The sequence below is a fragment of the Ranitomeya imitator genome, chromosome 9 (assembly GCF_032444005.1).
Source record: "Ranitomeya imitator isolate aRanImi1 chromosome 9, aRanImi1.pri, whole genome shotgun sequence".
NCBI lineage: Eukaryota > Metazoa > Chordata > Amphibia > Anura > Dendrobatidae > Ranitomeya > Ranitomeya imitator.
Window position 1 is genome coordinate 154,056,076 of NC_091290.1, and position 12,655 is coordinate 154,068,730.

Consider the following 12,655-nt stretch of genomic DNA (forward strand, 5'->3'; position numbering starts at 1 on the left):
TGGCTACGTATGATGACCTCAGATCTGCTGGGAGTTGTAGTTCTACAGGGTTGGCTCTTGATCACATTCTCGATCCCCGCGGTTCTCCGCTCAGCACCGCCATCCAGTGGCCGCAGTGAGGGAGCGCTCCGGATGTCTGTCCCCATATGCGGGACCTGACCGAGGCCAGTAAGTCCCATGCAGGAGCTGGTGAAGAACCTGATGGGGACGTTATCAGTCGGCCAATTAGGAGCTTAGAAGCAAGATTCCAGCCCCCTTGTTTACTCCGTGGTATAAGATCCCCCTGAATGGCGCAGCGACCACGGGACAATAAATCCGTGGCTGCGACAAGTGATTCCTGTTTATTGTTTAAAATCTTTCCATAATGAAAGTGCCGAGCTGAGAATACTGATAAGCCCCGCCCCCGAGGAGCAGGAGGACTCCACAAGGAGGAGACTGAAGGACATGGGAGCCACAAAAGTCACTGATAACATCCAAACACACAGTCATAAATTCACACACCGCGCCGCCGTGGTCATGTGACCCAGAGCAACCAATCAGAGCAGCAGTGCATGATGTAAACCACGAGGACTCCATGGCCGGGAGCCACCAGGAACCCGAAGACACGAGTCCCCTCTATGAGCAGCCGAAAAAGGGCGGGGGAGGGGCACGGAGATGGGGTGATGAGGCAGGTAATGTCCATGTACAGGGACCCGTCCTCACCACCGTCCGCGCCGCTGCTTGCTGACAGCGATGGAGGATGAGGAATGAGCCGGTCCCTCTCGCACAGCTGAGCTTCGGCACAGTGTTTGCCGGGCAGACGCCATTCACTGGCAGCAAGCAGAGATCTTACTGACCATAAAGCAGCAGGACGATCTCCCTGCAGGTCCGCGCCGCCATCTCTCTCTCGCCCCCAGAGGTCGGAGCAGCGCAAGACGCCTTCATATGATTGGCTGATGTGATGATTGTATGAGGCCACGCCCCTGCAGATTGTCAGTGGCAGCCCCGCCCCCGCTCAGCAACAGGAGAGGGCGAAGTCTGTGTTGGGGGGTTCACACAGTGTGCGGAGACCCCAATACTGCACAGGTAACTGAGCTCACCGGGAGCAGAAGTCACAGCAAAAGTTCAACTCCAGAGCCGCAAGCCAGGAACATGGCGACCTCTGCAGTGGGCGGAGCTCAGAGTGGGCGGAGCTCAGAGCATCCCTCCACCGTACACCTTGATCTTTCCCTCCCGCCTCAGCGAGTCGATGAGCTGCGCCTCAGAGTCGGCGTCGTGCACTCCAGTCTTCCGGAATTCTCCGGCGTAGCGGTTGTTCTCCCAGTAGTGATGCCAGTTACCCCGAGCATCCGCGCCAAATCCGAAAACATTCACCTGAGGAAATCAGGAAGGTTACCCCCGGCAACCGGGAGGGCGGAGTCACAGCACAGCTGCCACTCACCTCGTCACACACGTGGAGCGCAAAGAACAGCACCAGCATCCCGGTGGAGGGGTAGCGGCCGCGGTGCTGCGTCCAGCGGTCATGGATGTACTTAAAGAAGGCCGGATTGTAGATCTGAACCTGAGGAGACAGCAGACATCAGCTCCGCCCACTATGCACCTGACACCAGCCCCGCCCACTACCCACCAGCCCCGCCCACTATGCACCTGACACCAGCCCCGCCCACAGCTCTTATTACCAATTCACTCTGCAGCAGCTGAGCTCTCAGGCTTGGCCCCCGCCCTCCCTGTCCCGCCCCCTCCCTTCTTGTCCCGCCTCACCCTCCCTGTCGCACCCTGTCCCGCCTACTTGTCCCGCCCCCCTGTGGCTCCGCCCTCACCTTGTCCTTGTCCACCCGCAGGAAGGCCTTCACCGGAGCGTAAGTGCTGTGGGGAGAGACGTGCGGTCAGTGACGAGATCAGCGGCAGCGCGGCCCCCCGGACCCCGGTACTTACAAGCGGATCTGCCCGGTGGAGAGTGCGCTGGTGATCCACAGCAGGTCCAGCGCCTTGAACGGCACCAGCACGAAGCTCACGTTGGCCGGGAGATTCTTGGCACTTTCCGGGTACATGAAGTGGTGGGAGGTCCGAGAGCCGACGTCCCCCTCATAGCCGAGCGTCGGGGCCTGGTTCATCCTGACCGGGGACAGAGTGGGAGAGAGCGCCCCCCGCAGCACAGCATCAATACACACCCACCGGGAAGAGGCAGAGACTGCATGTGCGGGCTACTGCTCCCTGGTATCAGCCATTACTGGGGGAGGAGACTGTAGGACAGGAAACCACAATCTATTACTCCCTGGAATCAGCCATTACTGGGGGAGGAGACTGTAGGACAGGAAACCACAATCTATTACTCCCTGGAATCAGCCATTACTGGGGGAGGAGACTGTAGGACAGGAAACCACAATCTATTACTCTCTGGTAACAGCCATTACTGGGGGAGGAGACTGTAGGACAGGAGACTACAATCTATTACTTCCTGTTATCAGCCATTACTGGGTGAGGAAACTGTAGGACAGGAAACCACAATCTATTACTCCCTATTATCAGCCATTACTGGGGGAGGAGACTGTAGGACAGGAAACCACAATCTATTACTCCCTGGTAACAGCCATTACTGGGGGAGGAGACTGTAGGGCAGGAGACTACAATCTATTACTCCCTGGTAACAGCCATTACTGGGGGAGGAGACTGTAGGACAGGAGACTACAAGCTATTACTCCCTGTTATCAGCCATTACTGGGGGAGGAGACTGTAGGACAGGAAACCACAATCTATTACTACCTGGTAACAGCCATTACTGGGGGAGGAGACTGTAGGACAGGAGACTACAAGCTATTACTCCCTGTTATCAGCCATTACTGGGGGAGGAGACTGTAGGACAGGAAACCACAATCTATTACTCCCTGGTAACAGCCATTACTGGGGGAGGAGACTGTAGGACAGGAAACCACAATCTATTACTCCCTGGTAACAGCCATTACTGGGGGAGGAGACTGTAGGACAGGAAACCACAATCTATTACTCCCTATATCAGCCATTACTGGGGGAGGAGACTGTAGGACAGGAAACCACAATCTATTACTCCCTGGTAACAGCCATTACTGGGGGAGGAGACTGTAGGACAGGAAACCACAATCTATTACTCCCTATATCAGCCATTACTGGGGGAGGAGACTGTAGGACAGGAAACCACAATCTATTACTCCCTGGTAACAGCCATTACTGGGGGAGGAGACTGTAGGACAGGAAACCACAATCTATTACTCCCTGGTAACAGCCATTACTGGGGAAGGAGACTGTAGGACAGGAAACCACAATCTATTACTCCCTATTATCAGCCATTACTGGGGGAGGAGACTGTAGGACAGGAGACCACTGTAGTGGAATATGTATGGATGTATGACCAGCAGTAAGTTAGCATCTGTTCTAGGCTGCAGGTCTTGACCTATGTTATTCCCCCAGGGAGCAGAATGCCAGACTGCAGAGTTTAGATATTTCTGTAAGTTTTCTCCTTTTATTTTTTATAACTTTTTTGCATATTTGGATGTCACTTTTTATTTTCATATTTTTATACCCTTTCTATTATAAGCACTGTACCTTTCCTATTAATGCTTAAAACTTTAATAAGTCTGAACCTTGTATGCTCTAAAGAATCCATAGCCTTAAAGTGTGTGATCTTGGTGATTGGCAGACAGTAGTATTAATATTTCCGGGACTCATCGCCCGTGTGGTCGGTGAGTGGTGGTAGCGTGTATGAGCGGGTGTGTGGCCTGGGTCGGTGTGTGATTTATGCTCACATTACAGCATAGGACAGAGGTTGAATGCTGGACTGAGAGGGGAGATAGATTAACCCTTGCAGGCACAACCCCAAGTCACGTGCTGAGAACGGATACGTAACAACTACAATCTATTACTCCCTGTTATCAGTCCATCACTTCTACACATAAAAGTGAGCATAAGCTGGGGGCTTCGTTATACAGGGGGGCTGGGCACAGGGTCACACACATCCATCCTACCTCATGATGAAGTTGTGGCAGTCTATGTCTCTCCCATAGCCGGATCCCCGCAGGTTCCCAGAATTTCCAACCACAGCACAGCGTCGGCAGAGGAGGGGGTCCTGTTGCTTGTATGGGTTCTGCCCCGGAATGATCTGGAATAGCTGAGTCAGGATCTCAAGGGTGTTGTGTGACCGAAACTGAGGCTGTAGCATCTGATGGACACAAAGCGGACAGAAGGAGTGGAGAGCAGCAGACAATGAGGAACGCAACACTGCCTGCAACCCACAGCGATTAAATACGGAGAGCTCCCCCTAGTGGTGGCTGCAGACAGGATCTTATCATGTATCTCTGTATACAGGGAGCTCCCCCTAGTGGTGGCTGCAGACAGGATCTTATCATGTATCTCTGTGTACAGGGAGCTCCCCCTAGTGGTGACTGCAGACAGGATCTTATCATGTATCTCTGTATACAGGGAGCTCCCCCTAGTGGTGTCTGCAGACAGGATCTTATCATGTATCTCTGTGTACAGGGAGCTCCCCCTAGTGGTGGCTGCAGACAGGATCTTATCATGTATCTCTGTATACAGGGAGCTCCCCCTAGTGGTGTCTGCAGACAGGATCTTATCATGTATCTCTGTGTACAGGGAGCTCCCCCTAGTGGTGACTGCAGACAGGATCTTATCATGTATCTCTGTATACAGGGAGCTCCCCCTAGTGGTGGCTGCAGACAGGATCTTATCATGTATCTCTGTATACAGGGAGCTCCCCTTAGTGGTGACTGCAGACAGGATCTTATCATGTATCTCTGTATACAGGGAGCTCCCCCTAGTGGTGGCTGCAGACAGGATCTTATGTATCTCTGTATACAGGGAGCTCCCCCTAGTGGTGACTGCAGACAGGATCTTATCATGTATCTCTGTATACAGGGAGCTCCCCCTAGTGGTGACTGCAGACAGGATCTTATCATGTATCTCTGTATACAGGGAGCTCCCCCTAGTGGTGACTGCAGACAGGATCTTATGTATCTCTGTATACAGGGAGCTCCCCCTAGTGGTGGCTGCAGACTGGATCTTATCATGTATCTCTGTATATAGGGAGCTCCCCGTAGTGGTGACTGCAGACAGGATCTTACCATGTATCTCTGTATACAGGGAGCTCCCCCTAGTGGTGGCTGCAGACAGGATCTTATCATGTATCTCTGTATACAGGGAGCTCCCCCTAGTGGTGACTGCAGACAGGATATTATCATGTATCTCTGTATACAGGGAGCTCCCCCTAGTGGTGACTGCAGACAGGATATTATCATGTATCTCTGTATACAGGGAGCTCCCCCTAGTGGTGACTGCAGACAGGATCTTATCATGTATCTCTGTATACAGGGAGCTCCCCCTAGTGGTGACTGTAGACAGGATCTTATCATGTATCTCTGTATACAGGGAGCTCCCCATAGTGGTGGCTGCAGACAGGATCTTATCATGTATCTCTGTATACAGGGAGCTCCCCCTAGTGGTGGCTGCAGACAGGATCTTATCATGTATCTCTGTATACAGGGAGCTCCCCTTAGTGGTGACTGCAGACAGGATCTTATCATGTATCTCTGTATACAGGGAGCTCCCCCTAGTGGTGGCTGCAGACAGGATCTTATCATGTATCTCTGTATACAGGGAGCTCCCCCTAGTGGTGGCTGCAGACAGGATCTTATCATGTATCTCTGTATACAGGGAGCTCCCCCTAGTGGTGACTGCAGACAGGATATTATCATGTATCTCTGTATACAGGGAGCTCCCCCTAGTGGTGACTGCAGACAGGATATTATCATGTATCTCTGTATGCAGGGAGCTCCCCCTAGTGGTGGCTGCAGACAGGATCTTATCATGTATCTCTGTATACAGGGAGCTCCCACTAGTGGTGACTGCAGACAGGATCTTATGTATCTCTGTATACAGGGAGCTCCCCCTAGTGGTGGCTGCAGACAGGATCTTATCATGTATCTCTGTATACAGGGAGCTCCCCCTAGTGGTGACTGCAGGGAGAATCTTATTTTATGCAGGGGAAGGAGACAATCTACAAGAATTAGGCTTCATAGAATGGAAATCCTTTAAAGGTATCCTTTATTTCCAGTTGCTTCTCATGTGAGATGTGCTCAGATACCTGCAGTTCTTTCCTGGGTTACAGAGGTATCTCAGCCAGGGTATCTCAGTAAGGGGCTACTGGAGATGGTCATTTCTAAGAGGTCTCTCTACTCACCATCCACCAGTGCTGGACATCTGCCGGCAGCTCCCGGTTCTCGAGGGTCCACACAGGAGAGATGGCCGCATCGTAGTGACTGTCGAACCAGGCAGAGTCCCCCGGTTGCCGCAGGCAGTGCTGACAGGAGCAGTCCCTTGAGACGGATGGCAGAGGGGGGCGATGTCTCACCCCGGGGTAACCTGGCACAAGCCGGACTGGATGCCCCTCCGCTGACGCCCATCCCCCCAGCTCTGAGTAGAGTGGGGTCTCCGTGCCATGGTGAGAGAAGGTGAAGAGGAGGGACATGATGAAGAGCAGGACGGAGGTGCTGAGCAGCCATAATCGCAGGGAGCACCTCATCCTGACCTGCACCCCCAAGCGCCCTGTACCCAGGGACCTGGCGTCCCACCGCTCCGCGGCATGGGCCTCCACCCTGGCACCTAGGAGCTGCTGGCACGGAGGGGGGCAATGGCGGTGCGGCAGAGGTGTGAGCGAGCGTCAGCTGGGGGCCCCGGGGCGTCTGCACATTTATCTCCGTCCGCCCCTCACCTGCCGTCTTATCATCTGACACGCTCCAATATGAAGGGTCCGCGGGACACACAAGCCAGCGTCACATCCCCGTCACCTGCAGGAGAGAGAAGACACGCTGAGTGCGGACCACCTCCTCACACCGGCCCCCCGCAGCCGGAGGGTCCGGGCACAGGACGAGCCGTACACGAGTCCTGCTGTGTAATGAGGTCACACGACGCCTAATCCCCCGGCCGCACAGTAATACCCGGCCGCTCTGCCACCGCGGCCCCCAAACATCTGCCCAACAGGGAAGGGGGGGGCTCGAGAGGAAATCCGGAGAACGGGGGTCCTGCCTGCGGCTCGCTAACGGGGGCCACTGTGCCTCCAATAACGAGGATGACGACCTAGAAACTGTGCGATTACTGGGGGATCCTGGGAGAGGGAGGCTGTGATCTCTGGAGGGGGGGGGGGGGGGGGGTCCTGGGAAAGGGAGGCCGCGATCTCTGGAGGGGGGCTTCCTGGGAGAGGTAGGCTGCGATCTCTGGAGGGGGTCCTGGGAGAGGGAGGCCGCAATCTCTGGAGGGGGTCGTGGGAGAGGGAGGCTGCGATCTCTGGAGGGGGGTCCTGGGAGAGGGAGGCCGCAATCTCTGGGGAGGGTCCTGGGAGAGGGAGGCTGCGCTCTCTGGAGGGGGGGGGGGTCCTGGGAGAGGGAGGACGCGATCTCTGGGGGGGTCCTGGGAAAGGGAAGCCGCGATCTCTGGAGGGGGGGTCCTGGGAGAGGGAGGCTGCGATCTCTGGAGGGGGTCCTGGGAGAGGGAGGCCGCAATCTCTGGAGGGGGTCGTGGGAGAGGGAGGCTGCGATCTCTGGAGGGGGGTCCTGGGAGAGGGAGGCCGCGATCTCTGGGGGGGGGGTCCTGGGAGAGGTAGGCTGCGATCTCTGGAGGGGGTCCTGGGAGAGGGAGGCTGCGATCTCTGGAGGGGGTCCTGGGAGAGGGAGGCTGTGATCTCTGGAGGGGGGGGGTCCTGGGAGAGGGAGGACGCGATCTCTGGGGGGGTCCTGGGAAAGGGAGGCCGCGATCTCTGGAGGGGAGGTCCTGGGAGAGGGAGGCTGCGATCTCTGGAGGGGGTCCTGGGAGAGGGAGGCCGCGATCTCTGGAGGGGGTCCTGGGAGAGGGAGGCCGCGATCTCTGGAGGGGGTCCTGGGAGAGGGAGGCCGCGATCTCTGGAGGGGGTCCTGGGAGAGGGAGGCTGCGATCTCTGGGGGGGGGGGGGGGGGGGTCATGAGAGAGGTAGGCTGCGATCTCTGGAGGGGGTCCTGGGAGAGGGAGGCCGCGATCTCTGGGGGGGGTCCTGGGAGAGGGAGGCTGCGATCTCTGGAGGGGGATCCTGGGAGAGAGAGGCCGCAATCTCTGGGGAAGGGGGGTCCTGGGAGAGGGAGGCCGCAATCTCTGGGGAAGGGGGGTCCTGGGAGAGGGAGGCCGCAATCTCTGGGGAAGGGGGGTCCTGGGAGAGGGAGGCTGCGATCTCTGGGGGGGGGGGTCCTGGGAGAGGGAGGCTGCGATCTCTGGGGGGGGGGTCCTGGGAGAGGGAGGTCGCGATCCCTCGGGGGGGGTCCTGGGAGAGGGAGGCTGTGGTCTCTGGGGGGGTCCTGGGAGAGGGAGGCCGCGATCTCTGGAGGGGGTCCTGGGAGAGGGAGGCCGCGATCTATGGGGGGGGGGGTTCTGGGAGAGGGACGCCGCGATCTCTGGGGGGGGGGGAATCCTGGGAGAGGGATGCCGCGATCTCTGAAGGGGGGGGGGGTCCTGGGAGAGGGACGCCGCGATCTCTGGGGGGGGGGGGGGGGTCCTGGGAGAGGGAGGCTGCGATCTCTGGAGGGGGTCCTGGGAGAGGGAGGCTGCGATCTCTGGAGGGGGTCCTGGGAGAGGGACGCCGCGGTCTCTGGGGGGGTCCTGGGAGAGGGACGCCGCGATCTCTGGGGGGGGTCCTGGGAGAGGGAGGCCGCGATCTCTGGGGGGGGGGGGGGTCCTGGGAGAGGGAGGCCGCGATCTCTGGGGGGGGGTCCTGGGAGAGGGAGGCCGCGATCTCTGGGGGGGGGGGGGTCCTGGGAGAGGGAGGCCGCGATCTCTGGGGGGGGGTCCTGGGAGAGGGAGGCCGCAATCTCTGGGGGAGGTCCTGGGAGAGGGACGCCGCAATCTCTGGGGGGGGGGTCCTGGGAGAGGGACGCCGCGATCTCTGGGGGGGTCCTGGGAGAGGGAGGGTATGTGCACACGTCAGGATTTCTAGCAGAAATTTTCCTGACAAAAACCGGACATTTCTGCCAGAAAACCGCATGCGTTTTTACCGCGTTTTTTTCCAAATGCATAGAATTGCGGGAAAAACGCAGAAAATCCGCAAAAATAATGAACATGCTCTTTTTTTACCGCAATGCGTTTTTTGCACGGAGAGAAACGCATTCATGTGCACAAAACAGGCAGAATGCATTCTAAATGATAGAATACATAATGTATGCATTTTTAATTTGTTTTTATAGCGTTTTTAGCGCGAAAAAACCTGAACGTGTGCACATGGCCGGAGGCTGCGATCTCTGGAGGGGGGTCTGGATTGTGTATTATATATGGGGGTACATACAGTGTATATTATATATGGGGGTACATACAGTGTATATTATATATGGGGGTACATACAGTGTATATTATATATGGGGGTACATACAGTGTATATTATATATGGGGGTACATACAGTGTATATTATATATGGGGGTACATACAGTGTATATTATATATGGGGGTACATACAGTGTATATTATATATGGGGGTACATACAGTGTATATTATATATGGGGGTACATGCAGTGTATATTATATATGGGGTACATGCAGTGTATATTATATATGGGGTACATGCAGTGTATATTATATATGGGGTACATGCAGTGTATATTATATATGGGGTACATACAGTGTATATTATATATGGGGTACATACAGTGTATATTATATATGGGGGTACATACAGTGTATATTATATATGGGGTACATACAGTGTATATTATATATGGGGTACATACAGTGTATATTATATATGGGGGTACATACAGTGTATATTATATATGGGGGTACATACAGTGTATATTATATATGGGGGTACATGCAGTGTATATTATATATGGGGTACATACAGTGTATATTATATATGGGGTACATACAGTGTATATTATATATGGGGGTACATACAGTGTATATTATATATGGGGGTACATACAGTGTATATTATATATGGGGGTACATGCAGTGTATATTATATATGGGGGTACATGCAGTGTATATTATATATGGGGGTACATGCAGTGTATATTATATATGGGGGTACATGCAGTGTATATTATATATGGGGTACATACAGTGTATATTATATATGGGGTACATACAGTGTATATTATATATGGGGGTACATGCAGTATATTATATATGGGGTACACACAGTGTATATTATATATGGGGGTACATACAGTGTATATTATATATGGGGTACATGCAGTGTATATTATATATGGGGGTACATACAGTGTATATTATATATGGGGGTACATACAGTGTATATTATATATGGGGGTACATACAGTGTATATTATATATGGGGGTACATACAGTGTATATTATATATGGGGGTACATACAGTGTATATTATATATGGGGTACATACAGTATATTATATATGGGGGTACATACAGTATATTATATATGGGGGTACATACAGTGTATATTATATATGGGGGTACATACAGTGTATATTATATATGGGGTACATGCAGTGTATATTATATATGGGGTACATACAGTGTATATTATATATGGGGGTACACGCAGTATATTATATATGGGGTACACACAGTGTATATTATATATGGGGGTACATACAGTGTATATTATATATGGGGGTACATGCAGTGTATATTATATATGGGGTACATACAGTGTATATTATATATGGGGTACATACAGTGTATATTATATATGGGGGTACATACAGTGTATATTATATATGGGGGTACATACAGTGTATATTATATATGGGGGTACATGCAGTGTATATTATATATGGGGGTACATGCAGTGTATATTATATATGGGGGTACATGCAGTGTATATTATATATGGGGTACATGCAGTGTATATTATATATGGGGTACATACAGTGTATATTATATATGGGGGTACATACAGTGTATATTATATATGGGGGTACATACAGTGTATATTATATATGGGGGTACATGCAGTGTATATTATATATGGGGGTACATGCAGTGTATATTATATATGGGGGTACATGCAGTGTATATTATATATGGGGTACATACAGTGTATATTATATATGGGGGTACATACAGTGTATATTATATATGGGGTACATACAGTGTATATTATATATGGGGGTACATACAGTGTATATTATATATGGGGGTACATACAGTGTATATTATATATGGGGGTACATGCAGTGTATATTATATATGGGGGTACATACAGTGTATATTATATATGGGGTACATACAGTGTATATTATATATGGGGGTACATACAGTGTATATTATATATGGGGGTACATACAGTGTATATTATATATGGGGGTACATGCAGTGTATATTATATATGGGGTACATGCAGTGTATATTATATATGGGGTACATACAGTGTATATTATATATGGGGGTACATGCAGTGTATATTATATATGGGGGTACATACAGTGTATATTATATATGGGGTACATACAGTGTATATTATATATGGGGGTACATGCAGTATATTATATATGGGGTACACACAGTGTATATTATATATGGGGGTACATACAGTGTATATTATATATGGGGGTACATGCAGTGTATATTATATATGGGGTACATACAGTGTATATTATATATGGGGTACATACAGTGTATATTATATATGGGGTACATACAGTGTATATTATATATGGGGTACATGCAGTGTATATTATATATGGGGGTACATGCAGTGTATATTATATATACACACACCATCTCCTATCTGGGGGTGCAGAGCGTACATGCACGCGGCGGACACGGACACCCTCGGGCGCAGCAGCACGTACCGCCCGCAGTCGTTCTCCCGGTGCCGCCGCCGCTCAGGCCTTTGTCCCCGTCCCTCCGCCTCTCATCTCCGGCTCATCCCTGGACCACTCGCGCCCCCTCCATCCAGCAGAGCATCACAGGCTCTGAGCGTTGAGCACCGCGGCGGCCCGGGGCACCTGGGAAATGTAGTCTAATCACCAACACTAATCAATGCTGGGACTCTGCAATAAGACTACAACTCCCGACACATCGGGCAAAGGAGTGCGGCGTTTTGCTGAGCGCTGCATTCTGGTTATTGTAGTTCCATGATAAGAAACTCTGTCTCATAGCCAACGTAATCCTGGAAATAAAAAACTACAAGTCCCAGAAGGAGCCGAGCGTGAGAGATCTGCCTGAAGCCAGGATCCAGTGCGGGGACTCTGGCGCACAGCTCGCCCGTTCATCCCGGGACCGCGGAGACCACGACCGACCCCAGACCCGCACACACCGGAGCAATCTCCACCCGACCGAGCACCACCAGATCCCATAGACAGGAGATCAATCACCGACCGCTGCCACCAGTCAGCGACAGACAGTATCACACAGGATAGGATTAGATACAGCTCAGCAGACAGTATCACACAGGAGAGGATTAGATACACGGCTCAGCAGTCAGTATCACACAGGAGAGGATTAGATACAGCTCAGCAGTCAGTATCACACAGGAGAGGATTAGATACACGGCTCAGCAGTCAGTATCACACAGGAGAGGATTAGATACACAGCTCAGCAGTCAGTATCACACAGGAGAGGATTAGATACACGGCTCAGCAGTCAGTATCACACAGGAGAGGATTAGATACACGGCTCAGCAGACAG

General features: G+C 52.2%; 1 protein-coding gene across 2 annotated transcripts; it reads right to left on the reverse strand.

Moving 5' to 3' along the window:
• Positions 1 to 322: 322 nt before the first annotated feature.
• On the reverse strand, positions 323 to 11,949 carry ST3GAL2 (ST3 beta-galactoside alpha-2,3-sialyltransferase 2). Of its 2 annotated transcripts, none has more exons than XM_069739532.1 (7): positions 11,818 to 11,949; positions 6,206 to 6,812; positions 3,978 to 4,171; positions 1,915 to 2,094; positions 1,800 to 1,845; positions 1,421 to 1,540; positions 323 to 1,353 (listed from the first exon to the last, which is right to left on the reverse strand). In XM_069739532.1, the coding sequence occupies exons 2-7, from the start codon at positions 6,545 to 6,547 to the stop codon at positions 1,174 to 1,176; spliced, it is 1,062 nt and encodes a 353-aa protein (XP_069595633.1). In that variant the 5' UTR covers positions 6,548 to 6,812; positions 11,818 to 11,949; the 3' UTR covers positions 323 to 1,173. The 2 variants fall into 2 exon arrangements, with proteins under 2 accessions (XP_069595633.1, XP_069595634.1); XM_069739533.1 differs by having other exon boundaries at positions 11,744 to 11,898.
• Between the last annotated feature and the right edge of the window lie 706 nt (positions 11,950 to 12,655).